General features: G+C 52.6%; 2 protein-coding genes across 10 annotated transcripts; one reads left to right on the top strand and one right to left on the bottom strand.

Annotated features, from left to right (window-relative positions):
- Window positions 1-847: 847 nt before the first annotated feature.
- Window positions 848-22,532, bottom strand: XRCC1 (X-ray repair cross complementing 1). Of its 8 annotated transcripts, none has more exons than XM_082710825.1 (17): window positions 22,383-22,532; window positions 21,918-22,010; window positions 12,843-12,953; window positions 6,278-6,436; window positions 5,330-5,404; window positions 5,129-5,234; window positions 4,793-4,902; window positions 4,607-4,718; window positions 4,127-4,382; window positions 3,714-3,830; window positions 3,431-3,524; window positions 3,163-3,295; window positions 2,776-2,830; window positions 2,542-2,681; window positions 1,550-1,640; window positions 1,172-1,247; window positions 848-1,067 (listed from the first exon to the last, which is right to left on the bottom strand). In XM_082710825.1, the coding sequence occupies exons 1-17, from the start codon at window positions 22,431-22,433 to the stop codon at window positions 954-956; spliced, it is 1,893 nt and encodes a 630-aa protein (XP_082566951.1). In that variant the 5' UTR covers window positions 22,434-22,532; the 3' UTR covers window positions 848-953. The 8 variants fall into 8 exon arrangements, with proteins under 8 accessions (XP_082566951.1, XP_082566947.1, XP_082566948.1 ...); XM_082710821.1 differs by having other exon boundaries at window positions 1,172-1,304; window positions 22,383-22,504; XM_082710822.1 differs by having other exon boundaries at window positions 1,172-1,304; window positions 2,776-2,827; window positions 22,383-22,504.
- PINLYP (phospholipase A2 inhibitor and LY6/PLAUR domain containing) lies at window positions 22,259-27,829 on the top strand. 2 transcript variants are annotated; one of them, XM_082710832.1, is made up of 6 exons: window positions 22,259-22,475; window positions 23,606-23,752; window positions 24,937-25,053; window positions 26,863-27,015; window positions 27,230-27,373; window positions 27,585-27,829. In XM_082710832.1, the coding sequence occupies exons 2-6, from the start codon at window positions 23,683-23,685 to the stop codon at window positions 27,737-27,739; spliced, it is 639 nt and encodes a 212-aa protein (XP_082566958.1). In that variant the 5' UTR covers window positions 22,259-22,475; window positions 23,606-23,682; the 3' UTR covers window positions 27,740-27,829. The 2 variants fall into 2 exon arrangements, with proteins under 2 accessions (XP_082566958.1, XP_082566957.1); XM_082710831.1 differs by lacking the exon at window positions 22,259-22,475 and adding an exon at window positions 23,212-23,495.

Raw genomic sequence — 27,829 nt, 5'->3', positions numbered from 1 at the left:
CTTCTAGAGTGACATGAATGTTCTTTATCTGCGTGCCTATTACAGCAGCCACCGCACGCTTGAAATGCAGCCAGTGATACTGACAGAGTAAACGTTCCCTTCATGTCACTGGAGTTCATTCAGATAGCTACCCGGGGGGCACCTGGGTGGCTCAGTGGGTTAAAGCCTCTGCCTTCAGCTCAGGTCATGATCCCAGAGTCCTGGGATCGAGCCCTGCATCAGATAGCGACCCGGGTCGAGGGGCTATGGTGTCAGAGAGCACAGCTCCAAGGACTATGTCCATCCTTCCAGACAGATCTGGCCCCAAACCCTCTTAAACAACTGACCCTAGGGAGCCAGGCTAGTTCCTACCTCCTGGCCTCTGCCCGCGCCTCGCCCCTAGCCTAGGATTCCGTCCTAGCTTCTGCCCGATTCTCTACCACCCCGTTCAGTTTCCAACTTAGCTGCGGTGGAGGCTGACAGTTCTACAGCCACTTTTGTGAAAGCCTTGGAGAAAAGGAGATATCCCTGGCCCAGGGAAGCTGAGCCGGACTTCAGGAGAGAAGCCCAGCTCCTGAGATCCAGGCCTCCAGCCCGGGATCCACAGAGGGACAAACAAGACCCAGGAATGGGTTCAGAGGGCTAGAACCCCAGTTCCCTGCCACCTGGCACCACGGTAAGCAACCAGGGAGAAGTAACAGAGCTCCTTCCCTACCAAGCCCCTGAGAGAGCTCCCCATTCTTCCCAGGACAGCGGTCTCAAGGCAGCCAAGATATCTGACCCTCGGAAGGGAAGCATGAACCAAACAGAGGACAGAAAGCTGGGAGCCTCAAGGAGGTTCAGGAGACTTTCGAGTAAGAGGGGCAGCTGCAGCAAACCAGGTCACCTTTATTAAGCTCATCTGTGCGTGTGTGTGCGTGCGCGCACGTGTGCACACGCACGCACATGCAAACACACACGTGCAAGCACATATTTCAGGCCTGGGGCACCACCCCATACAGCTGGTGTGGAAGCAACTTCTGCTTCTCGTTGCAACTGTAGATCCACCGGGGGCGGACAAACACCAAGGAGGGATTGTCCATCAGGGCCTGCAAGGTGGGGCAGGGTGCATATGGGAAGATGTGAGTGAGGAGAGGAGGGAGGTGACACAGGGCAGGTTGGGTGTCCCTTTCCCTGCCCCTCTGGAACCTACCTCCTCAAAACTGGGGTCCCACTCCTGTGCTGTGATCACAAACTGGACCCGGTCGCTCATGTAGTCCTCAAGCTCCCTGGCAGGACACGGAGAGAAGCGGAGAATCGGTGTCCTCAACCATTCTCCAAGGTACCTGCGGCGGGCCCCCACGGTGCTCCCCTGTGCCAGCCTTGCCACAGCCACAATGCCAAGGGCTCCCACCACTGCCACTCCGTTTAGAAGGGGGGCCGGGAGAGTCCCGTTTTAGAGATGAGAAGGAGAGGGAAAGCTACTCATGCCCACCCTGCATGTGTGCCCCTTCTCTGGCTCCCGCTAGCTTTCCCTCCCACAAGATAGCAACGCCCCTCCCTACCCCTGCCCCCACCCCTGCGCACTGACCCGTTGAAGGCTGTGACATAGCGGCTGAGCTTCCGCCGCTCATCCCCAGGGAACTCTCCGTACAGAAAGAAGTGTTTGCCCTGGAAGAAGTCTGCAGGGGAGAGGGTGGAGGAGCCAAGTGTGAGGCCCCCACGCATTTTGAAGCCCCAGGCAGGAGCCGCAGAACACTCAGAGCAAGACAGAAGGAGGCCGGCGCTGGGGAGGGTGTTCACGCAACCCTGGCAGAGAGGTCCAGGTCAAACGGTGCTTCACAGCCAGGCCCATCAGAACCTTTTTCCGGGAGCGGGGTGTTTTCCGGTACCTTCTCGGGCTCTGACCTTCAGGACGGCTCTTTCCTTTGTTCCACTTTAACATGGTTCTCCAAACCATGAAGTTGCGATGCCATTTTTAGAGCTTTGGAGGATCAAAGTGCTTTCCTGCCCATCACCCACAAGGAGCCAGATGGACACGGCCTCTTCCAATCACCACTCACCCTCCCCTCTGCTCAGACCCTGGCTGCCCAGCTTCTCCCTCTATGCTCTGCCGACCAAGGCTCTGACCCCTGCCCCCATCCCACACCCCATGCCTTCGTGTTGGGGTGACAAACAGCAATGCCATCACCACCTAGGTGGCCACAGAGATCAGTGCCCATGCCATCTGTGCACCTGGGTGACCGCCCACTCTGAAGAAACCGAGTCTGCAAGGCAGGTGAGGGAGGTGCCGTTCGTACTGGAGTGGAAAGCCAAAGGGGGACATGCCCAGCACTGGGCTGTGATGGATGTGGTCACAGCAGGAATTCAGGAGGGGGAACAGAGAGGGAAGGCATGGGAGGATGGATGCCTGTTTCCTAAGGCAACAAGAAGGAAGCAGAGGCAGGGAGTACAGGGGAAGGAGGTGGGGAGACAAGTCACAGGTCATGGGGAGCAGCTGTGATCTGAGGGTTGGCTGGGGGATCATAGCTGAGAACTGAGAAAGACAAATCCCACTTCGGGAGGCAGGGAGGGATTTCCTACCTGGGAGCTCGGGAACCGGCAGTTCAGGAGACTCTGGGGGACCCTCATTGTCTGTGTTCTCATCTGTGGATCCTGCATATGGGTCCTCGCCATTCTCCCCCTGGTCAGGGGGCTGCTTTTGCTCCCTCTGCTCGGCTACTCTGGGAGAGCCCACAGGGGTGGGGGAAGAGCATTCAGACCAGATCCCCCTCCACCCAAGCCTGGGGCCACCTCAAACCCCGAGCCCCACCTTACCTTCTCAGCTCATCCTCAGTATCCCCAGAATCCTCTGCCGCATTACCCCGTTCTTCTGTGAGTGGGAGCTTAGTCAATGCAAAGCACGTGCTTGGTAACCCTCCCTCCCAGTCTCCGGCCCAGGCACGGACATAGGCATGCTAACCGCCGACCTCACCTGCCCTCTAGGTGCAGTTATCTGGGACCCCCACCCCCCTTAAATGCAGGAATCTGGGTTTCCAGACTTCTCCTCCCTCAGACCTGGGAGTCCAGGCCCCCAGCCCCTCCTCCTCCCTCAGACCCAAGGATCCCAGCCCTCTCTTCCCTCAGACCCTGGAGTCTAGGCCCCCAGCCCCCTCTGAGACGCCAGCCCCTCCTCCCTCAGACCCAGGCCCCTCAGTCTCTGACCTGACTGCTCCCCATCAGTGTCAGTGTCTTCCTGGGGTCCTGGTGAGGCTGGTTTGGCCTCTTCTGGGGTTTTGGGTCTCTGAGGTGAGCTGGGTCCTGCTGCCTGAGGGGGCTTGGTTTTGGTCTGGGGGCGCTGCGGAGGGAGGGAGCAGCCTGCGTGTGAGAGTGTGTTCTTGCAGAAGGCAGGGCTGGAGAGTCTGGGGTGCCATGGTGGACCCAGGGCCCCCTGCACTGCACCCTCCCCACATCAGGGCAGGAGGCATAGGACCTTCCGGGGAAGCTTGGGGGCTTCATCCCCGCTGCTGTTGCTGTGAGAGCCCCCTTCATCCTCGCTGCTGGAGCTTGGTCCTGCCATGAGGTACCTAGGGCAGGAATATGAGCTCAGACAAACAGCATATGGTATCTTCTAGGGGATATGGGGCGGGGGGCAGGCGCTCAGCAAGCCACAGCAACTGGCATTTAGTAATCACTCAGGATGCCCTGGCCTCCAGCTCTGGAAGGACCCCACTGAAGCCACCGGTGAGCGCAGCCAGCCGCAACAGAGACCTCACCTCCGGGAGGGCAGTCGCCGCCGCATCCGGTGACAGTCCAGCACCCACTCTTTCCGCACGATGCGGCCTCCGAGGCCTAGGACCTGGCTGTACTTGGGGGTGTTGGCAAAGGCGCAGCTGGTGGGGAAGCAGAGGGGAGGGTGTGGTCAGTCAGGTGTGGTCTGAGCAGGGAAAGGGAGAGAGAGACAGGATGGGGGAAGAAGGAGAAATCAGAGACAGATCGGAGAGAAACAGAAAAAGACATTCGGAGACCAAGGGAAAGATGTAGGAATCGGAAAAAAAGGCAGAGGAAACAGAGAACTGAAGACACAGCCAGATGAGTAGACAGAGAGAAAGAGAAATGAAGACGGAGGAGTCAGAAGGAGACGGGGAAGTGGCGGGGGGGCAAGGTGGGGAGGAGGGCGCAGGCCTACATGAGGTGGGTGCTGTCTGGAGTCCAGTCCGGCCGATACTTGGCCCCCAGCTCTAGGGCCTTGTCCCGGAGCTCCGAGCGGAAGGGGTTCTGGAAGCCACTCAGCACCACCACCACACCCTGAAGGATCTTCCCCAGCTCCTGCGGGCCAGCTCGGGGTCCCCTGGGCTCGGTGCCTTCTCGGGACTTTCCTGGCACTGTGCCTCGTGCTGGGGCAGGGACTGGGGTGGTGGCCAGGGTGCGGGTGGGAGCTGGCACTGGGGAGGCCAAAGAGTGGATTCACTTAGTACTGCTAGGGCTAAACCCCGTCCCTCCTCCCCCAGACCCATGGGTCCTGCCCCCAGCCCCCTCCTCCCTCAGACCCAGGAGTCAAGACCTCCAGCCCCTCCTCCCTCAGACTCGAGCATCCAGGTCCCCAAACCCTCCTCTCCGAGGACAGAAGAGCACAGGCCCCTTTGAGAACAATGAAGCCAGCGCTCACATTTGGGTCTCTTGACAGCGGGTGGTGAGGGCTGGGCTGATGGTTTGCTGGGTGTCTTCCTTTCTTCTTGGTTCAAATCCAACTTTCTCTTCCCTCTGGGGGACTCCTGAGGCTGAGACGTTGGGATGAGTTGAGCCTCTAGCCTCTCTCCGCCCTCTCCACCCCACCAGGGTCTGACAGTCTCACCTTGGAGGTGCTGCCTACTGCCCTGGAGACGGGAGAGGCTGAAGAGGCGGCACTAGAGGCCTGCAGGGTGGCAGCTGCGTAGCTGGGTCCTGCCGGGTCACTGGCTGTGGCTACCGAGGGAGAACGTGGAGCCGGGGTGAGAGGGCTGGGCCCTGAGACCCTTCCACTGCTACCCAGGGGACAGAGTGTTGTTCCCAAAGCCCAGTAGTGATCAGGGAGTCCAGGCCTCCAGCCGCCTCCTCCCTCTGATTCAGGAGTCCCTAGGCTCCTTCTCCCTCAGACCCACGTCCAGGTTCCAACCCTGGGCTCACTGAGGACTCAAGTTTCCACACCCACCTGGGGGCGTCTTATTGATCCGGCTGAAGAAGAGGGCGCCGGGTCTCAGGGAGTTGGCACCCTCATCCTCCTCCTTCACGCGGAACTGGCCAAGCTTGGTCACCTTCTAAGGTCTCACAAGGTCAGCACAGTGAGGGGCTGTTGGCAGGCAGGGGTGAAGCAGTAGGGAGAAGGCTCTGGGGGGTGCCGGGTAGAGCTTACCTGGGGTGAGGCCTCTGCCTCCTCTTTGTCTGGGGGGCTGTGAAACCGTATAAAACTCAGGCCATAGGGGGAGTCCTGGGAATGAAGGGATAGTGTCAGGAAGTCTGGCCAAAGACAGAGGCCTGGCCCCAAACCCCTTTCACTTGGGGAGACCCTTTATGGCTCTTTGCCTCTTCTGGACAAACATGTCTAGGGAGGTGCCCAGAGGACAATGAGGACGATAACAACATCAAGCTGCTAGTGAGCCCTAACTCTGGGCCGGGCTTAGCTGTAAGCCCTACATGTACCAGCTCCATCAGCCGCGTGGCCAGCAGCAGAGGCTGCTGAGGGTCCAAGCAGAATCCTCTCCTGCACGCCCAAATTCCTAACTGCAGAAGGGAAGGGAGCCCTGAGTGCCACATCTGGAACACAGAAATGCTCTCCAGGCGCTTTTCCACTCTTCCGGCTGGACGCAGAGCCCAGGTCCCTGGATGACCGGCCAAAGATCCCCCAACACAGGACCCCGAGAAGAAGTCTACTTCCACAGTGCGGTATCATGACATACTCGAGTCTCACTGTTACCACAGCTTAGCATCCCTACCTCACTGCAACCCTATGAGGAGCAGGAAACAGGCCAGAAAGGTTAAGTCACTTGCCCAAGGTCACACAGCTAAGAAGTGGTGGACCAGTGCCTGACTCCAGATCCCATGATGGTAACTGTCAGACTGCTCCTGTGCCAAGTCAGCTGCCCCCTTCTCCCATTCCCCTGAGATCCTGCAGTGCACCCTTCCCAGACATCCTCTAGGGAATCACTTATGGGAAGGATCACAAACCCGCTTCAGTGACCTCTGGGAACCAGCCTCCTCCTGATCCCCGGAGGAGACCGGCTGTCCCATCCTCCCAGCCCTCTGGGACTCCATGCTGGCCCAGGACCGAGGACCCTGCGCCCCCAGCTCCCGCCCCAGGTACCTTGCTGTAAGGCTGGCTGCAAACGATTTTGACACGGTCCCAGCGCTTCTCCGCTGCTGCCCGGACCAACTTGTCAGGCCCAAAAATGCGAACGCGGTTGGGGTTTGAGCCACTGCGGCTCTCAGAAGGGGACATGAAAGACGAGGTGACCAGCAGGACCTGGGGGAAGAAACACTGAAGGAGAACCAGGACTGGCTGACTTCAATGACAACTCCCAGGGGCCGAGAAGAAAGCAGGTGCCTGGGCAGGGTCCAGAGAGTCACCAGATCTGGCCTGCACCTCCACAAGCCTCAAAGCTTCTCTTCTCCCCTGCTTCTGGGCCGCCGGTCAGTTCCCCCCTAACACAGGCACCGGGGATCCCTACACTTCCAGGTCTCCATAAACCACAGCCCAGTTCTTCCACAGGCTCTTCTCTCGCTGGCCACAGAGCCCACCCCACCGACCCTCCCATTAGAGAATAATCACAATGGCTGGCACAATGTTCAAACACCTTTTGGAAATGCACGGCTGAGTTCATGGAAAGCAGAGCAAGTACGGAGGCCAGGCCCGGGAGAACGGAATCCAGGGGGCTAGGGGAGCTGCACCAGCTCTAAGTGGTTCTCCTGGGGCTCAGCACTGGGCAGGAACGTGGCTCCTGTCCAACCGCTCCCTCCCAGGAGCCCTGCCAGTAGGGGGAGCCACAGAGAGGCCGAGAAGCAAAAGGAGGGAGGAGAGATGTGCTTCTGAGCTCTGGCTTCTGGCGGCCCCTGCAAGCATCACCCCTGGTACGCTCCTGCTTTGGCAGCAGCCCTCCTCAGGGCCACAGGGGAATCTGGTTTCAGTGTTTTAACATCTGCAGAGCTGGTATCATCCGGACCCTCTCAGGGATTCCAGCAGGTCTGCGTTTCAGCTCTGTGAACCCCACTTCCGAGCTTCTAAACATTGAGGTTTCAGGAATTACAACCATGTCCTTTTGCTACCCCCACCCAAGGGGTGGCAGCTACTCCCTGCACTACTTCTACACTGCACCTGAGTCTTCTTGCCTCCTGGGTTCAATATATAGTTGCTAATTCGTTATGTTAAATTCTCTTTACAGTAACTGGTGTGGTTTCAGTTTCTTGCCAGAACCCTGACCCACAGGGCGGGTGGCACTGAGGTTGGTGTTTGCCTGGGTGCTGACTCTGGGTACCAGAGAATGTAATTTTAATGGATGGTGGGTGGTGGTGGTGTTTGGGAACAGAAGATAAAGCCTGGGCTCTCTGGTCAAGGAAGAACAGCAGCTCCTCACGGACCATCACCCAACTCCAACAGAGCTGAGCCTCCTCAAAGGGCAACACTCTCCGTGAGTAAATGAGGGGAAAATGCCTTGTGGAGTGAGTCGGTGGGAGGCCTTTGCTCTGGAGAACAAGAGAGATCTGGAAGAATCCTAAGCACAAGTCTGTACTCTCAAGGATTTGGAGCACAAAATTCATATGAGCTATCTGCAGGGAAAAACCCAAGCTGAAGACTTTAAGTGGTGCTGATATGCGAAACAAAGGCAGAAAAAAAAATTCTTCAATTTCCTTACCACCTACAGCCAGCCCACTGACAAGTCCTTGAGACAGGCAGAGTGACATTCCTCTAGGAACTCAGCTGCCTCAATGCTAATACTTTGCTAAGGTCAAAAGGCCATCTCAGGGACGCCTGGGTGGCTCAGTTGGTTAAGCGGCTGCCTTCGGCTCAGGTCATGATCCCAGCGTCCTGGGATCGAGTCCCACATCGGGCTCCTTGCTCAGCAGGGAGCCTGCTTCTCCCTCTGCCTCTGCCTGCCATTCTGTCTGCCTGTGCTCGCTCTCTCCCTCTCTCTCTCTCTCTCTCTGATAAATAAATAAAATCTTTAAAAAAAAAAAAAGGCCATCTCAGCCTGAGCCCCAGGATCCTCTAAATGTACTTTTTAAAAGACTATTTATTTATTTATTTGACAGACAGAGATCACAAGTAGGCAGAGAAGCAGGCAGAGAGAGAGGAAGGGAAGCTGGTTCCCCGCTGAGCAGAGAGCCCGATGTGGGGTTCGATCCCAGGACCCCAAGATCATGACCTGAGCTGAAGGCAGAAGCTTTAACCTACTGAGCCACCCAGGTGCCCCTCTCTAAGTGTACTTTAACAAATAAAAACTCCTTTGGAAGCGTCCTTTATCTCTGTCCCCCAAGATATATGTTGGTAGTCATCCGCCAAGCTTATGACTCACTGATATATATCTGAAGAGTCACAGGACTGAGTTTTTACTAAAATAAATGACCTTTTTCTTAACAATAGCTAGCCCCCTCAGGATTCTGGAAACCTTGTTTCCAAAATACCTGGGAGGCTTACACTATCCTTAAGCCCTTTCCAACCTGAAAGTATATAATGGGCCACTCCTCATGAAACCAGTGCAGCTCTTTCTGTCCCCTGGGTCCTGTCCCAGTGCTTTAATAAAACCAGCTTTTTTGCACCAAAGACATCTCAAGAACTCTTTCTTGGCTTGGCCATCGGCTTCAAACCCTAACATCTTTCCTCCAGCAGACCTGTGTACACAAGATCACCCATGCGGTGGCAGATCCTTTTTGGAGGAATGTACGTCAAACCAGGTCCTCAGACATTCCCCACAGACACATTCCCAAAGATCAGAAGTACACACACACACATACACACACACAGTGAGGCATATGGAAACAGCAGCAGAAACCAAAAACTGCGGACTCCGACTTACCAAGGCTGCATCCATTTAAATTATCAAACATAATACAAAAGTACATTTAATAGTTTAAAGAAATAAATGGAGATCCTGACAGTATGATGAGGGACAAGGAGAATCAAACGGACAAGGCAGTTCTGAAAAAGAGTGGAAGGCCTGTGTGCCCAATACTGCCTGGTCCAAGCAGTTCAATTCTCTCTGCCAGTGGCTGGTCAGGGTCGGGCACATGACCCAGCTGGCCAATGTGATGTTATGAGGAAGGCTGCTGGGGCTTCTTATTTATTTATTAAGTAAGTAAGAGAATGTCTCTCTTTTTAGGAAATATCCACTGTAGTGTACGAGGATAATGTGGAATCATGTTTGCAACCTACTTTCAGTTCACTGAAAAATATGTACCCATGTGTTAACATCTGAGGAATCTGAGTGAAGATTATCGGGGAATCCTTTGTACTACTTTTCTGTAAGTCTGGAATAAATAAAGTTATTGACAAACTGTTTTTACGATTTACATGGAAATGAATGCTAAGGAGCTAGAATAGTCAAGAGACTACTGAAGACCAAGATAGAAGCCAGCCCAACACAATCTGATTTCAGTATTTACTATTAAGACAGTGTGGTATTGGCACCAAGATAAACGTACATATCAATGAAACAGAACAAAGAGTACAGAAATCAACCTACACATATATGCCAATCACTTTGCAATAGAAGAGCCAAAACAGTTCAGTGGGAAAAGGATAATCATTTTTTTAAAGATTTTATTTTTAAGTAATCTCTATACCCAATGTGGGGCTTGAATCTACAACCCTGAGATCAAGAGTTGCATGCTCCACTGACTCAGCCAGCCAGGCACCCCAGGAAAATCTTTTTTTAGAATATTTTCAACAAACTTAAAAAAAAAAAAGGAAAGAAAAAGAAATGAAGGACCTTATCCTCTACTTCACACAATATACAAAAATTCATTTGAGATGGACCAGAGATGTAAAATCTAAAATTATAAAGCTTCTAGAAGAAAACACAGAAGATGACGGTAGGAAGAATCATGGCACCCCATAGAGGTCCATGTGCTACTCCCTGGCACCTGTGAACATAGCAAAAGGGACTTGGCAGATGTGATTAAGTATCTTTTTTTTTTTTTTTAAGATTATTTATTTATTTGACAGACAGAGATCACAAGCAGGCAAAGAGGCAGGCAGAGAGAGAGGAAGAAGCAGTTCCCCGCTGAGCAGAGAGCCCGACATGGGGCTTGATCCCAGGACCCTGGTATCATGCCCTGAGCCAAAGGCAGAGGCTTTAACCCACTGAGCCACCCAGGCGCCCCTGTGATTAAGTATCTTGAGGTGGGGAGATAAGCCTGGATTATCCAGGTGGGCCTAGTGTCATCACAAGGGTCTTTATAAAGAAGAGCGACAAGCAGGAGAGTCAGAGAAGTGAGGACGGAAGCAGATGCCTTTGAAGACGGAAGGGGCCACAGGCCAAGAAATGCAGGCACCCTCTAGAAGTTGCGGTAGGTAAGGAAATGGATCCTCCCCTAGGACCTCCAGAAGAAACCCAGCCCTGCCAACACTAAGATTTTAGCCCACTAAAACAGAACTGTAAGAAAGTTTGTATTATAGCTTTAAGCCACTGAGTTTGTGCCATTTGTTAGAGCAGTGATAAGAAATTAATACAAAGAGTATCGTGACTTTGGGACAGACAAATATTCCTTACAGAACTCAAAAGGCACTTAGCAGTAAGACAGAAAAGAAAAGAGGAGAAACATAGAAAGAGGGAGAGAAGAAGGGAGGGAGGAAGGAAGAAAGAGAAAAAGAAACTTAAAAAACAAAACAAAACAAAAAAACACCTTGATTGGACTTCATCAGCTCAATCAAAAGGTACTGTTAAGATAATGGAAAGGTCAGTACACAGACCACAATGAGCACTGAGTAAGGCACAGGAGTGGTGAATCATTACATTGCACACTTGAAACTACTATAACACTATATGGTAATTATGCTTTAATTAAAAATTTTTTAAAGATAATGAAAAGGCAAGTCACAGCCTGGGGGAAAAATCTGCAACACATGTATCTGAAAAAAAAAAAAGAAAAAAATAACAAGCCCATGATTAACATCCAGGACCAAAAAAAAAAAAAAAAAAACCAAAAGACCTAAATAGATATTTCATAAAGTAAGATAAATGAATGGCTAGTAAGTACATGAAAGGTTACACGATGTCATTACTTGTCAGGAGAATGCAACTTAAAGCCATGATAAAATACCACAATGTGCCATCTGAATAGCTGAAATTTAAGAAATTAACAATTGGCAACATCATGGACAGGTAAGGACAGGTAAGAACAACTAGAACTCTCAGCTTCCGCTGAGGTTAACGTAAAATGGTACAACCACTTTGGAAACTGTCAAGTCCAGTAAAGTTAAGACATCCATTTACCCTAAGAGAACATAATTGCACTCGTAGGTATTCACCCAGAAGAGATCTCCATGAAGAGGCTTGTATAAAAATGTTCACAGCAGCTTGTGCCCACCCACAAGAGAATGGAGAAACAAATTGTGGTCTCAGCAATATGGAAGAATCCCGAAAATCAGGACATGGTGAAAAAAGCCAGCCATTAAAAAAAGAGCAAATTCCATTTATATGAAATTCTACCACCGACAAAACTAGTCTGTAGTGACGGAAGAGACCAGAGGCTGCCTGAGCTGGCAAAGGTGGGAGCACGGGGCATGACTGCAAAGGGGTGCGAGTGACCTCCCCAGGATACTGGTACTGCTCCGTGTCCTGACTTGGGGTCCAGTTACACTGGTGCATACAGTTGTCAGAACTCCTTGACCTGTACACTAAGATCTGTGCATTTTATTGTACACAAAATATACTTCAACTAAAAACAATTTCTCACTGCATGGGAAAAACTCATCTCGTAGAAAACTGGTTTACTGTTTACTTAAATTGTAAACCTGCTTTTTCAAGTAGGTTTATTTCTACCCCAAGACATTTTGTGGATTAAACAGCTGGCTAAATATGGTCTCACCAACACAGCTCTAATGAATTCAACCAGTAGGGAAAAGATGGTACCAACTTTTAAAATATTTGTAACAGGGCAGGGCACCTGGATGGTTCAGGCAGTTAAGTGGCGACTTCTGATTCCAGCTTGGGTCATAGTTTCAGGGTCCTGGGCCAGAGCCCCATGTCCGGCTCCAAGCTAAGCAGGGAGTCTGCTGGAGATTCTTTCCCTCTCCCTCGGCCCCCAGCTCTTCAAGCTGGCACATTCCTTCTCCCAAATAAATAAAATAAAATAAGGGCATCTGGATGGCTCAGTCAGTTAAGCATCTGCCTTCAGCTCAGGTCATGATCCGGGGTCCTGGGATCGAGCCCATGCCAGGCTCCCTGGTCAGCGGGAAGTCTGCTTCTCCCTCTCCGTCTGTCCTCCCCCACTCCACACTTGATTTCTCTCTCTCTCAAATAAATAAAAACTTTAAAAAATAAAAAATAAAAATATCTGTAATAGAGCAAAAAGCATCGCTTCTTGTAAACATTTGTCCCATATGAAGTGACCAACAGAGGCATCCCAATCAATGCGGAATCTCAACTTGCCAGGACATCTGTGAGAACCTCAGGGACCAGAGAAAGAGCGGTTTTGCTCTCAAGCAGCGGCTGTCCCTTAGACGAGACAAGTATGTCTAATTATGCCCCCACCCCCGATGCAAATGTGGGTCTCTACCCCCGTGTGTAGTTTTTCACCTGTGCCTCCTCCTCCAGAGGACAGAGGGCAGTGTGACTCATCTCTACACCAGCCTGGCACCTACCCCAGGGGGAAAGGGGTGATGGGCTCCAGGGCAGGGATTAGCATGGGGCCCATCTTAAAGCCCTGCTTACCTCGTAGTCTTGCTCCCCAGCACCTCCGGCTGAGCTGCCCACCAGCACCTCCACAAAGGCCGAGCCATCATTGCCAATGTCCACGCTGTGTATCTGTTCCTCCTTCTCCAACTGCGGGAGGGAGAGAGCCACTGTCAGTGCCTGCGCTGCCCCTGGCCTCTCTGAGGAAACTCAGAAGAGGGATGACCCCCCACTGGGCCACCACATCTCCTTGTAATATCAGCTCAGTGACTGTGGGTGCCAGGGCGAGGGGTGACACCGTGTCCCCCGCCTGTAGCACACGGCATGGCCCAGAGTAGGAGCTCAGAAAATTTTCCCTGGGTAAATGCATAAGCCCCCATGCTTGCCTCCCCAACACCTCCAGACTCTGCCAGATCCGTGTGGAACCTGCCACCTTGGAGCTCTCCTTGACACCACCTGCCAGGCTTCCGACTTCATTCAAGTAACCATGCATTCAAATGGCACATCTGTCCCGTCTCCCTGGTCACACAGGATTCTGAGGAAGCTCCCTCAGGGTACGGGCCTGGTGTAGTTTTGCTCACCACGGATTCCTGGGTTTGAATCCCAGCTCTGCCATACACTGCGGAAATGGCCATTTCAGCCAGTCTCTTGGATCCTCGGTATCCTCATCTGTAAAATGGGGAAAATCCCCCACTCCAGGAGTACACACGCGAATACCAGGCCACACTGCACAGCATGTAGGAGGCACCGTGCCCGGCTGGTCAGGAGGCACTGTCAGTCAATCCTCCATAATTACTCTTTTTTTTTTTTTTTTAAAGATTTTACTTATTTGAGATAGAACAAGAGTGAGAGAGTGTACAAGCACGGGGAGCAGCAGGCAGAGAGAGAAACAGACTCCCTGCCAAGCAGGGAGCCTGATATGGGGCTCGATCCCAGGACACTGGGATCATGACCTGGCTGAAGGCATATGCTTAACCCACTGAGCCACTCAGTGCCCCTGTAATTACTTTTTTCTTTTTTAAAGATTTTATTTATTTATTTGACTGAGATCACAAGTAGGCAGAGAGGCAGGTGGGGGAGGGGAGGAAGCAGGCTCCCTGCTGAGCAGAGTCTGATGCGGGGCTCGATCCCAGGACCCTGGGATCATGGCCTGAGCCGAAGGCAGAGGATTTAACCCACTGAGCCACCCAGGCACCCCACCATAATTACTTTCTGAAGGAAGAAAAGAGTAATCTATGTGGAGGAAGGCTCCCCACCAATGCTCTGCCATTCCTGTCTTGACAGTTAAAGGCACAGAAAGCCATGTGAGGGTAGAAGGCAGTTAGGAACGGCTGACGCAAGTCTGCTCTCCAGTTTCAGGCTCTTCTCTTTGGCTTCTAGAATCACAAGCCATCACAGCTTTCAAAGGTACTTGGTCCACCGCCCCAGGAGCATCTGATGCTCCGGACAGCCCCATCACCCCCCATCGAGAGGTCGCCCAGACTTTGCCTACCTGTTGCCACAAACAGGAACATCCCTACTAGGGAGGAAGGAGCCTGGACTTCGGGGGAGGTGAGCTTGGGATCAAATCCAACCCTGCCATTTCCAAGCTGTGCAAGCCTGGGGGCCATGCAACCTCTCTGAGCGATGGTTTCCTTTTGTGTGGAATATGGGCTGTCATAATAACCCTCCTTCTGAAAGGAGCTGAGATGACTCACAAAAATAACACTGCAGGAGCACCTGCAGCAAACATTGAGGTGCTCACGTTGCAGCAGACACGTAATCTGTGCATCTCCTCTCCTCCCAACCGCTCTGCCAGACGGGGGCTATTATTACCTCCACTTAACACATGAGCCACCGGAGGCAGGAAGCGGTTATGTAACTACCCCACAGTCGCATAGCTGGTGAGTGGCAGAGCGGGGCCTGGAGCTCATGAAGGCTGATTGGAGTCCACATGCACTCCTCTGCCACATGACAGGTACGCTGGGGAAAGAGGCGGTGTTGAGGGAATGGGCTCCCCCTGCCTTCACAGCTCTGAACCCTGGGACAGTGTGCGGTGCTGCCTAGATACACAGGTCCTAGTCTGACTTCTCAGCCTCCTGCCACACTTGACGGCTCTCCTCCAGCCGTGCTGGCCTTCCTTCCATTCTAAGAACAGAATGGCTCCTTTCCACCACAGGGCCTTTGCACTTGCCATTCCCCCTGCCTAAACTACTTTTCTTTTTCTTCAGTTATCACCACTTAATATTATGTAACAATGCTTTTTGTTTGCATTTGTCTAGCATCTGTTTCCCCCACCAGACTTTTAAGCTCCATGAGGGCAAAGACAATATCTAAGTCATTCCCCACTGTGTCCTGAACACTGAACAGTGTATGGTCTGTGTAATCCTAGAGTGAAGAGTTTCACCTTACCCCTTGTGCCTGTTTCCTAACCTGTAAAATGGGCACAGTGACAACTTCTAACAGCGAGTGTCATTGTGAAGATTCAAAGGACGGCTACGTGTGAAGCCCCTTGAATAGTGCCTGCCACAGACCAAATGCTCCATAAGTATCAGCTGACACCGTTCCTTCCCACAGAAAGCCTTTCATACGTTCCTGATGGACAGATGGAAAGCACCTAGCAACCATTTGCTGAAGGAACAAATGCCCCCTGAGTTGTAAATTGGGCTCTACTCTTACTGACCAAGTGGCTTTGGTGAGGTAGTTTCCTCAAGGTCCACATTTGTCACAAAGGAATCATCACAACCAACACTTTCAGATTCTCACTGTGTGCTGGGGCCCTGGTGTCCTTGTTTCCTACTGCTGCTGGAACAGATGACCACAAGCTCACTGGCTAAAAACAGTACCTCTTACAGATCTGGAGGTCAGAAGCTTGAAATTTGGTGTCACAGGGCTTCAATCCAGGCGTCAGTGGGGCTGCATTCCTTCTGTAGGTTCTAGGGGAAAATATGTTCTGTGCCTTATTTCCAGCTTCTAGAAGCCACAAGCATTCCTCAGCTTGTGGCCCCCTCCTCCACCTCCAAAGCCAGCAAGGGCATCACTCCAGCCTCTGTTTCCCTCTTCATGTCTCCTTCTCTGGTTCTCCTGCCTCCCTCTTTCCCTTATAAGGACCCCTGTGAGGACGCTGGGTCTCCTCCTCCTTCTCCTCCTCCACCTCCTCCAAGTAACCCAAGCTAATCTCACTATCTCAAGATCCTTGACTTCATCGTGTCCATAGGGTCCTCTCTGCCCAGGTTCTAGGGATCAGGATGCGGACATCTTTTAGAGGCCATGACTCTTATCTATCATGACTGGCTGAGCTCTTTGTGGGCCGGGCATCACTGAATCCTCACCACACAACTACCTTAGAAGGAAGGGTCTGTTACCTCTCCCGGTGTTACAGATGGGCGAACAGGCTCAGACAGGTTAAAGAAATAGTTCACATGTCACACATGGCTAACGGTGGAGAAAAATTTGACCCAGCAGCTTCCTGCCTACAGCCTACACTCTTTCTCAACTCTCCTATTTCAACCCTTGAGGTAAAAAGCCACTATCTTGGGGCGCCTAGGGGGCTCAGCCGTTAAGCGGCTGCCTTCAGCTCAGGTCATGATCCCAGGGTCCTGGGATCAAGCCCCGCATCGGGCTCCCTGCTCGGCAGGAAGCCTGCTTCTCCCTCTTCCACTCTCACTCCCCCTGCTTCTCCCTCTCCCACTCCCCCTGCTTGTGTTCCCTCTCTCGCTGTGTCTCTCTCTGTCAAATAAATAAATAAAATCTTAAAAAAAAAAAAAGCCACTATCTTTACTTCTCTGTGACAAAGCACAAGGCCCAATCTGTATTTTGAGTGAATGATTTTTTTCTGCATATATACTTCTACTTTGAACACGCCCACATACTGCCTTGTATTTCCTCTTTGTGGTAAAGAATTTCCAACTACTCTGTTCCCACACGGAGACAACCTAAACGTCCATCAGTTTATGAGCGGACATACACCATATGGTGTATCCACTGATGGAACAGAAAAGGCTGACACACGGGACAATACGTAGGAACCATGAGCGCGTGCTCGGTGAGAGAAACCAGACACAAGGGTCATAGTGTATGATCCAGTTTATGTGAAAGGTCCAGAAGGGACAAATCTATAGAGACAGAATGTGGATCAGAGGTTGCCAGGGGCAGCCTGGAGAGCAGGAGAATAAGGAAAGGCTGTTGAATGGTGATGGGGTTTCTTGGGGCAATGAAAATGTTCTCAACTAGCGGCAGTAACAGCTGAACGCTGTCAAGATGCCCAAACCCACTGAACTGTATGCTTTATATGGTTGAGATGGTGAATTTCATGTTATGTCAATTTTATCTTAAAAAAAATGTGGGGCAACTGGCCTCAGTTGGTTAAGCACCTGACTACTGATCTCAGCTCAGGTCTTTATCTTAAGGTTGTGAGCTCAAGCCCCACACTGGGCTACACACCAACTTTAAAAAAAAAAAAATGAGTGTTGTGTTTGTGGTTAGGAGACGGGCTCAAGCATGAGATGACAGTCATCCGTGGCCAGGTTCACGTGCACCATTCTCAGGAAGGCATAACTCACGACAGGAAAACAAATGGGGCGGGGAAGGCTCACAAAGTTCCCAAGAAACATGGTGTTAAAAAACTGTTTCATGTCCAGGAAAGGCAAGGTTATGCTCCATTTAAAGGAATCAGGTAGAACTTTACCCAGTGCCAGCAGAGCTCCAAGATCTATTGTTATTTGAAAGAAATTGGGGGTGGGGGAGAGGAAGAGAACGGTGCATATACAATGTACTTAGTGGAAGAGGCGGACAAACTGTTTACGGGGGCTCAGCGATCCCGGAGGGCCAGGTGAGAGCCACTGCCAACAGTGGCTGCCTATGGAAGGAGCAGGAGGGGGTGGGAGCAAGCAGTGAGAGGGGTTGTAAACCCTTTTGTGCTTTTAAATTTTGTACCATATTCATATAATACTCATTCAAAAAGTTAATAAAACTGGGGCATCTGTGTGGCTCAGTTAGTTAAGCATCTGCCTTTGGCTCAGGTCGTGATCCCGGGGTCCTGGGATGGAGACCCTTATAGGGTTCCCTGCTCAGTGGGGGGTCTGCTTTTCCCTCTCCTTCTGCCCCTCCCCCCTGCTCTTTCTCTCTCTCTCTCATATAAATAAATAAAATCTTAAAAAAAAAAAGTTACTAAAACTGCAGTGGTGTTCTCCAGCTATTAATTCCGTATTACTATACGGATATGAGAACAAGCCAACCACAGCTAAACCCACCGACAGACTCGAAATAACAAACATGCTGATTGACAGCAACCACGTCTATACTGTGAGCTTCCATCTACACAAAATTCAAAACGAGGCAAAATAAACCTGTGCTACTAAAAATCAGGATGGACGGCAGCTGGGTGGCTCAGTGGGTTAAAGCCTCTGCCTTTGGCTCAGGTCATGATCCCAGGGTCCTGGGATGAAGCCCCGCATCGGGCTCTCTGCTCAGCAGGGAGCCTGCTTCCCTTCCTCTCTCTCCGCTTGCCTCTCTGCCTACTTGTGATCTGTGTCTGTCAAATAAATAAATAAAATCTTAAAACATTTTAATAAATAAATAAATAAATAAATGAAAAGTCAGGATGGTGGTTACTACCATTGTGGGGGGCAGTGACAGGAAGGAGCATGGGGGGCCTGGACCCCTCCTGTGACTCGGGAGTGGTTGGGGAATACGAAGGTTGCAGTCCGGGAGGATTCGCTGAACCATGCCCTTCACTGTACACCTGTTACACATTAAAGAAGCAAAGGACAGCTTAAAACACCATGAGGGCGAACTGAGTGGTCAGAGAGCCACTGAAAAACCACCGCGAAACATGGGCCACATTGCTACTGGGCATTTCTTCTGAAGAGCGCACGTCAGCGGGGCCGCAGAGCTACCTGGACCCCATCCCAGCCATGCCCTCCAGCACAGGAGCAGTGAGCCCAGAGGTTGGAACTCCCCTCCAGGAGCTGCCGACCGGTTAGCCATGGAGACTCCATCAGCGATGCAAATAAAAGAGATGTGTGTGTGGCCGTCACGAGCAGGGGTTGCACCCTGTGTGGCAATCCAGATGTTGCATAACAGAGTTGGGAGGAAAACAATAAAGGGCAGAACGCTCCCCGGGTTAGTCCATAGGCGTCAGTGTCCGGACACGTCTGCCTTTCCACTCGCTTAACAAGAACCAGAATTAGCGTTAGGCAAATTCGGAGTCACACTGCATATTGGGCATCGCCAAACACAATCAGATCGCCCCAGGTGTCTCTCACGTGGGAAAAATTAACAGCTGCTATGATGCACTTGCCCCGTGTGTTTTATTCTCAACAAGGGAAGCAGGATTCTGTGAGAAGCTAAGTCCGCTTCTGGACGTCCTTTGTCCAGAGCCCTTCAGCTCCCAACTCATCCAGAGTAAAAGCTCAAGTACTCAAGTACTCACAGGGGCTCTTGGGCCGTCAGCCCACTGGGGGCCCTCCAACCCTGCCCCATTAGCTCATCTCTCCTCCCTCCTCCCCTGCCCAGCTCCACCGCGCTCACACTGGGCTCCTTGCTGTTCCTCCAGCATGCCAGGTCGCCTCCGAGTCTGTTTCCTCCCCAGATCTCTATGCAGCTCACTGTGCTCAATGACACCTGCTCAGGGAGGCCTTCTCCTGGATGCCAGGTCATGATCTCAGTGTCCTGGCTCCCTGCTCAGTGGGGAGCCTGCTTCTCCCTCTACCTCTGCACCTCCCCCAACTTGTGCTGTCTCTCAAATAAACAAATAAAATCTTAAAAAAAAAAAAAAAAAAAAAAAAAAAAAAAAAAAAAAAAAAAAACAGGCACCTGGGTGGCTCAGTTGGTTGAGCAGCTGCCTTTAGCTCAGGTCATGATCCTGGAGTACCAAGATCGAGTCCCTCATCAGGCTCCCAGCTCCATGGGGAGTCTGCTTTTCCCTTTGACCTTCTCCTCTCTCATGCTCTCTCTCAAATAAATATTAAAAAATAATAATAAGAGAAAAAAGAGAAAAAGAAAAACCTCTTGCCATTGCCTCCTCCCCCAGCTGGAGCATTCCCCTCTCCTCTCAAGGGTTTAATTTTCCTCCACAGCATTCACCATCCATCTGACGTGCTTTCCACATTGGTTTGTCAGTCTTTTCCTCCTAACGTGAAAGCTCCACAGGACTAACATATTTTGGTCTCGTGTGTCTTTGTACAGCCCCAGGACCTAAAACAGTGCTTGGCCTATAAAGGTGCTTCATAATTCCTCAGTGGATGAATGAACATGAGAATCCATTCACTCCGAAGGCTACAGGACCTGCCCCCGTGCTGACAACTTCCACACCTCTGTCTTCATCTAGGCCCCTTCCGATTTCTGACTGCAGCCTGGACCCCAGGTGTCCCGAAGTCACGGCACACCTGCACATCCCAACTGAAGGTATCACCTTCTCAAGCTGCCACTTCTCTGAGTTTCCCATTTCAGTGACAGCTACAATATCTCCCTCAGTCTCCCAGACCAGAGAGCCCTCTGGCCCCTCTGGTTCCTGCATCCCTGTCACATCTCTCTTGCCTCTGGTATCTCTGCTCCCATTGCAACTGGGGTACGGAATGGAATGTGATTCTCCCAGGGTCACCTGGTCCTAAGAGAGCCTCGGAGAATCATAACCCAGTAATAGAAACATGAATCCCTCCCTTTACACAAACATCCACCTGTTGACAGAGCAGGTTTACAGACATTATGTCACCACATTTTCACAATGACCCTGGGCTCAGATCTCATTATTCCCAATGGACAGGTGAGAAAACAGGTACAGAGAAATGAAAAAATGTGCCCAAGGTCACAGAATGAGTAAGAGGGAGAGACGGGGACTTGAATCCAGGTCCCAAAACTAAATCGTGAGCAATCTGTACCCTCCCTCAGTTTATATATTTATTTGTTTGTTTTGGAGCCTCCCTCAGTTTAAAACACTGGCTCTTAGCCAAGTGCCATAATCTCTCTGGGACTCAGTTTCCTCATCTCTCAAATGGAGATAATACTAAACTCTAAGTCATGGGATTTTTATAGATTCAATATGAGGTGATCCACGTGAGGTGTTCAAAACCAGAACTGGCAGTTTCAACGTTGAATCGAGGCCAGCTCTCATTATTATTACTCTGCTAAGGACTGAGAAGATGTTTAAATGTCTAAAATCAGAAAGTCTTATAGGACCACATATTTTTCCGGGGGAGAAAATCCTCAGCTTCTCTCTAATTCTTAAAAAGGCTCTGTGAGCCCAGACTTTTTCGGAACCACTGGGCAAGAGAGGGGCCAAGAAAATGTTTGACACAATCCATAAGCCTTGCTCTGCAACATCCCTCCCCAAAGACCCTTCCGTTCAGAAGGAGTAGTGTCAAGATCAAGAAAGCCAGTGCAGTGTGTAACAAAGTATCCAGAGCACCAATGTGGGTCTGAGCCTTAGCACGCCCTGACTGATAGTGAGAAGGGCCCCTGCATCACACCAAGCTTGTGAACAGCGACACCATCCAGGCCAGGACCCAGCACAGAGCAGATGCTTCAAACACACTTAGCGCTCTCTCCTCCCACCAGTTTCTTATCCATGACAGGAACAGCCCGTTTGGTATTCTGTAACCATCTGGGGTCAAACCACGCTTTCCTCCGTGCCTCCCTCCAACTTCACAGCACTGGGATGAAGAGTGGGTGAGAGCACTCGGAAGAACCTGGCAAGCATTCTAGAACGACACTTAGCCTGGCCATGTCACTCCTCCCCCACTCCTGCTTCAGTTTCCCCATCTTTAAAATGGGGCTGATGGGTTTCCATGATCTTCCAAAACACCTTTCAACCCTGAGCCCACTGACAGGCAGGATCCAAAAGGCAGGATACTGAAAATGATTCACTCTGTTCCAGCCAAGGAAACTGAGGCCCAGAAAATAAAAGCAACCTACCCGGGCCACACATTGATTCCTATGGTCATCCTGGCCTAGTCCTGGAACCACCTTTGTCCTCTGCTAAGGGGCACAGCAATCACACTGCCCATTTTCCAGGTAAAGAAGCTGAAGTCCAGAAGGGAGAGTGTCTTAACCCACTGCCAGTTGGCTCAAGAGCAGTGTCTGGACCTTGAGTCTCCAGACTCCTATAGGAAGGAGACAGGGGGAGGGCAGGATCACCTGGAGCACCACCGAGATGGTCTTCTCGCCTGCCTTGGCTGCTCGCCATTTTCGGTAAGTGTCCGCCTTGAGAAGGTTTTCTGCACAGTGGGTCTGGAGATAAGTGTGGAAAAGGGAAAGTAAGGGTACAGGGAAGAGAGCTCGGTCCCCGACTCTCAGATTATTCCTTTGAGTCCTCCCGAGCCCTCTGCACTTCCCCAGATTTAAAAGTCCCCGTAAATCCCACCACACCCTGCCTGGAGTCCCCCTATAACAGTTTCTCCTGGATGCTCCCCAGTTCCTCCTTTCCTGCCCGGAAGTTCCCCTGTTCCACATCTCTCCCAGAATTCCCTCATAGTCTCCTGGAATTCCCCCACGACCCGCCACAGACTGCCATGAAGTTCCCTTTCACACTCCCGAAGTTCCTGTAGTTACCCCGCATGGATTCCCTGACGTCTTCCAACCTCCCCCAAGCCAGCTCCTCACCAAGTCCTGGCTACTGCAGGACACCACATGGCGGAGACGGATCTCCGGCATGTCAACGTCTTGGGCTGCGCCTGGCGCGAAGGATGAAAGAAGGTCCGAGTTTGGGGGGCGTTCGGGGCGGGGGGTGGGGGGTGTTGGTAACCCCCTGCGCGGGCTGAAGTGCGCAAGCGCACAGGCCTCGGGCCTTTCAAACCGCGGCGCGCCGGCTCTCGCGTCGACGCCGCGCAGGCCCAGTCGCGCCTCTCCCAAGCCAGGCTCTTAGTTCCCTAGCAACGAGCTTTCCTCTAAGCCCCGCCTCCCGTCGACGTTCACACGCGCTTTCTGGGCGCCTGGCAACAGAAGCCAATCCTCCGGGATTGGCCCCTAGAAAAAATTCGCCATTCTCATTGGACGATGCAGTCACCGCCCAAACTGAAGCCTTAGGAGCACGCAGACCTGACTGGTTTTTTCCTAGGGAGCCTCGTGCATACCGCTACAGTATCCTTTCCAGCGGTTCCTACTGTTAACACTCTTCCCCGCTACCCCCACAGTCATGCACACGCGAACAAAATATCCGATCTCTCCAGGGTTATGCCTGAGGCTAAGAAAGAGTGGATCAAAGACCTAAGTAAGACCCAAAGTATGCATCCAAACCAGATACACCCAAGCTAGAATGCTTTCTCCGATGCCTCAGTTTCCCAGTATGTGACCTGTGGGCATCTGTCTCCTACCACGCCCTCCCCTGCCTGTTGACAGGCATCCCTCAGTTCGGTCCCCGTGAGACCCAAAGGTGCAGCCCCAGGCGGGGTTGGAGCTGGGGACAGCCCAAACACAGAACAGGGAATATAGCCAAGCGCACGAAGGAGGAAGAGAGACAGGGCGCCTAATCCCCCGCAGAACGAGCCTGGACATGCTGGGCGCTCCCAAATAGGGCCCCACCCACGCTGGGTGCCTCCTTGGAAAGAGAGAGAAGAGAGAGGGGATCTCAGTCCTAGCAGCCACCCTACACCTACAGGGAATCAAGTGACCCGACTCTGACCTTGGACTTCAGGCCAGAAAACAGAGAAGTGACTTTCTGGGCCTTGATGGAAGAGGCGTCTAGAAGCCTAGAGTCCTGGGGTCCCTGCAGAGCAGGTGGCTGAGCATGAGATGCCCGTGCCCCTTTTGGATTCTGGTCCCATATCCTCAACCCAGAGCCACAAAGGCCTGCCCTGAGATCTGACCTCAGCTATTTCTCACCCCAGGGTGAAGGTGGATCCAGACCCGCCCCTCCTCAGCTTCCTATAAGGGCTGGGGACCTGGGACTACAGGTTCACTCACCATGAGGACTCCCGTGAAACCCGTGACCTTCCTGCTGGCCTTTACACTGCTCTGCACCCTCCTGGGTCTGGGTAAGTGACAAGGGGTCTGGACCATGAGGACCGTGAGAGAGCACTCAGCAAGGTCCTGGAGAGGGAAAGAGGTGGTGTCCTGAGAATTCAGATCTAGGTGAAGGCAGAGAGTAAAGGAAGAGAAAGCCTGGGGCCCCAAAAGAAGAAAAGCTCAAAAGCTCATGGGACTTGATCCCTGAGAAAGGAGGGAGCTTGGTGGGCTCTGAATCCTCTTTTCCCCAAGCAAATTCTCAAAACAAGACATGAATTCTAGGAATTGGACGACAGCATGACTAGAAAGGGGGCAAAAAAGCTGGGGGGTGGGCAGCATGGGGGAGAAAAGATTTCATTTCTCCCTGGATTCTAGAATTCAGACTCCAGCCCCCCTTCCTTTAGATGTGGGAATTCAGACAAGCTCCACCTTCCCCAGGACCCAGGTGTCTGGGCCCTCAGTTGCCTCCTCTCTCAGGACCAAGGAGTCCATCCACTCTGCCTTCCTCGTCTTGACTCTCCCTTCTTGATCTGGGATGAAGACCCCAGCCTCAGATTCCCCTGCCTGAGCTCCTACCATTCCCAAGACCTACACCTGTTCTCATGTCCAATAAACAGCTGGACCATGGGGAGCCTGGGTGGCTCAGTTGTTAAGCATATGCCTTCAGCTCAGGTCAGGATCCCAGGGTCCTGGGATCGAGCCCCGCATTGGGCTCCCTGATCAGCAGGGAAGCCTGCTTCTCCCTCTCCCACTGTTCCTGCTTGAATTCCTTCTCTTGCGGTGTCTCTGTCAAATAAATAAATAAAATCTTTTTTAAAAAGAGAGAAAGAAAGAAACAGCTGGACCTGAAGCTTCACAAAAGCCCATGGAAACCTTCGCCAGGACCCCTCCCTGTCCCCGAGCCTTCTCAGAGGACCCTAGCGTCCCAGGTCCCCAACCTTGTAATTAGGTAAACAGGCTCCCTGGTGGAGTCGCTTCCCGCCCCTGGAAGCAGCTTTGCTGGCTTCACTACTGCGTCCCAGCCAGAGCACTGGACAGTTCTCTGGACAGCCGTCAGTGCTCCACCCATGAGCAATTAGGGAGACACCTGTCCCTCCTCCCTCAGGACTCCAAATCCGGCCCCTTCTGCCCCATCTCCCTTTGAACTCTGAAGTCGCACTCTGGTCCGCTGGCCACGCCCCTCATGTTGACGGCCTGGCTCTCCACACTGCAGGGTGCCCGCTGAGCTGTGAAGTGTGCAGGGGCTCCGGGCCCACTTGCAGCGGGAAAATGAAGGTCTGCGAGGCCGGCCAGGACGCATGCGTGGTCATCGTCGGGGAGTCGTGCACAAGTACGAGGACTTGGCTTCCCCCGCTGGGGAGGTGGTAGTGCCTTCACCGGTGAATTTAGCTCCGCGCCAAGGGAGGGATCGTCACGGCGCTCATGTGGGAGGAAGAGGGAAAGACGATCTTGAGGTAGTGAGTGGAAGGAAGTGAATTCAATGGGAGGACAGAAGCCATTGTTCTCAGGGATTTCGGGAAAGGAGACTCTTCAAAATGTTAGATGGGGTGGGGGGCGGGGGTGGGGGCAGATGTGGAGACTTGTCAGGCGGGAGGAAGCGAGGAAAGAAAAAGACATGGGAAAACAGAACAGGTGAGAGGTAGAATGTAACAGCCGGGTGGTAGACCCGGGGGAAGGGAAGAATAGAAGACAGTGGGTTAGGAAGAATGTGACCAGGTTGACCATTTAGGGTGAGAGGGAGGAATCATCCAAAACAGGAGGAGGAGCCCCCTCCGCCCCCCCCCCCCCGCCCTGGGGATGGTGGGGGTGGTGCGGGCTGGAAGGGACCATTCTTTTTTTTTTTTTTTTTAAGATTATATTTATTTATTTGACAGAGAGAGATCACAAGTAGGCAGAGAGGCAGGCAGAGAGAGAGAGGGATGCAGGCTCCCTGCTGAGCAGAGAGCCTGATGCAAGACTCGATCCCAGGACCCTGAGATCATGACCTGAGCCAAAGGCAGAGGCTTAACCCACTGAGCCACCCAGGCACCCAGGAAGGGACCATTCTTGACAGGAGAAGGAGATACTGAGACACTGAGATCGAGGGAGAGACATAAAAGGGACCACACCAGGTAGGAGCGGAAAGATAACGCTGAAGTATGAAGCAAATCATCGTGAAGAGAAGTAAATGGAGATGGGGAGGCAGGTGGGTGACATGGGAGAGGAGGGTGTGACTTCAATGGAAGGGACCGCCCAAGACCTGAGAAAGGATGGAGGACTAGGGGAGCGATGGAGAGACCACGGGTGGGGAGGGTGCAGGATTTTTCATTCAAAGCAGAAAAAGACCATTCGTTAGGCACAAGAGGAGGAATGATGGGGCCCAGGCAGGTGTGAAAGTGGTGTCAGGGGCTGAGGGCCACCTGGATTGTAGGAAGAAACCACACCTACCAGAGAGGGTATGTAAGGAGGGTGGGATAGAGGATTGCAAGCTGCCCTACCCACCCAGCAGGCATTGGCAGGCGGGTGAAAGGACCCGAAGGGCTTGAAGAGGCCACCCCAGGAGATTCTAATCCTGCGAGCAAGGGAGAGGAAGATGGGAAAAAGCACCTTGGGGGGGGGGGTTGAGGAAAATCCTTGGATTGGGTTGGAAGAGACCACCAGTTGGTGGGGAGGAGGGAGGTGGGGGAGACTGGAAGAGACCACTGCAACCAAGACGTGGGGGCAGCAAGAGACCACCTTAGAGGATATGGTGTTGGGTAGGGGCTTCTCCCAGGGTTTGCTGGAAGGCATTCAGAAGCTGCAGGGGAAGGTGGAGAAGACTGGGAGACACCATTTCACACAAGCATGGCGGTAGCCATAGGTAGGACCTTTGGAAGATGAGAGTGGGCCTGTCAGGCAGGCTCCTAGGCTTGGCAATGGGGAGCTTCAAGAGACCATCAAGGCAGATCGGGGGCTATGGCAATGGGGCCATAAACTACTCTAGACCATACCCCAGGCAGATAAAGGGGCATGGCTTTGGGACGCTAGAAGAGACCTCCCTAGGCAGTTGCAGGGTGTGGGAAGTGCAGGACTGGGCAAACCTCCTGCCCCTGGCTGGGGTCCATGCTAGAACGGGGTCAGCTGGCGCCTGAGCCCTCCCTTCCTGTTCCCCATCCTTCAGAGGGCCGCCACTCACTGAACACCTACAAGGCCTGCATGAAGTACAGTGACTGCTACTCGGGATTCGTGTCCACCACGATGGGCCCCAAGGACTACATGGTGTCCAACACCCGCTGCTGCCAGAGTGACGGCTGCAACCAGGGCTCAGTGCCCCGTGAGTGCCAGCACAGCCACGACAGCACTAGCTTCCAGCCCACCCCCAGGGCCCACAGTGTGCGCCCCCACCTGCCTCTGACCCTCACCCCTCAGTTTCCTTACCCATAGAGGCAGTGTCCCTTCGCAGCCCATGTTCCCCCCAGGGGTTGCTGTGAGGTGAGGGAAGGCTTTCATCATCCCCCTTGCCCCTTACCTTCCACCCTCATCCCCAGCTCCCCAGAATAATCGGACGGAGAATGGCCTCCAGTGCCCAGCCTGTGTGGCGCCCTTTCAGGAGACATGTCCAGGAACCCAGTCAGCTCGCTGTGTTGGCCAGGAAACCCACTGTGTCTACTTCGCTGGCAACGTGCAGGCTGGTGAGGCGAACCTGGATCTCTAGACAAGGGGACAGGGCCCCAGAACTGGAGGCCCATACTGCCAGGTTCTAGGGGAGATGGTGGCTCTGGGGATCTGGGGGAGGGCATGCGGAGTGGGGCATGAAAGGGGGGTAGTGGCGGGAAAGCCCCCTGGGTGGTGAGGAAGAAGGCGTTAGGGGCTGACTCCACTCTGAAATCCCCCCTTTCCCAGGTCTCATCAACCCCAAATTTGCCACTCGGGGCTGTGCTACCGAGAGTGCCTGCTATGCCAAAGCCGGGGCCCAGGTGCCTTCAGCCTCTTATATCTACTTCCTCCGCCGAGCCGACTGCCTTCCAGCATCCCAGCCTCCTGGCAGGGGGGAGTGAAGAACTGAGGAATATGTGGCTTGGGGTCTCCATGTGTCCCCAGCCTCCAACTCCCCATGTGCCTATACATTAAACAGGTTAACCAAGCAA

This window comes from Mustela nivalis (genome assembly GCF_964662115.1).
Source record: "Mustela nivalis genome assembly, chromosome: 18".
NCBI lineage: Eukaryota > Metazoa > Chordata > Mammalia > Carnivora > Mustelidae > Mustela > Mustela nivalis.
The sequence above is the reverse complement of the archived record's forward strand: the minus strand, read 5'-3'. Positions and strand labels throughout refer to the sequence as shown.

Excerpts from the sequence above, each read along its gene's own strand:
- PINLYP (XM_082710832.1), top strand. The coding sequence starts at position 23,683 with ATGAGGACTCCCGTGAAACCCGTGACCTTCCTGCTGGCCTTTACACTG. Across the intron at positions 27,016-27,229 it reads CAACCAGGGCTCAGTGCCCC|CTCCCCAGAATAATCGGACG; the intron begins GTGAGTGCCAGC and ends CCTCATCCCCAG. Across the intron at positions 27,374-27,584 it reads CGCTGGCAACGTGCAGGCTG|GTCTCATCAACCCCAAATTT; the intron begins GTGAGGCGAACC and ends CCCCTTTCCCAG.
- XRCC1 (XM_082710819.1), bottom strand. The coding sequence starts at position 22,433 with ATGCCGGAGATCCGTCTCCGCCATGTGGTGTCCTGCAGTAGCCAGGAC. Across the intron at positions 3,831-4,126 it reads CCAGACAGCACCCACCTCAT|CTGCGCCTTTGCCAACACCC; the intron begins GTAGGCCTGCGC and ends CTTCCCCACCAG. Across the intron at positions 2,682-2,775 it reads ACTGAGGATGAGCTGAGAAG|AGTAGCCGAGCAGAGGGAGC; the intron begins GTAAGGTGGGGC and ends GGGCTCTCCCAG.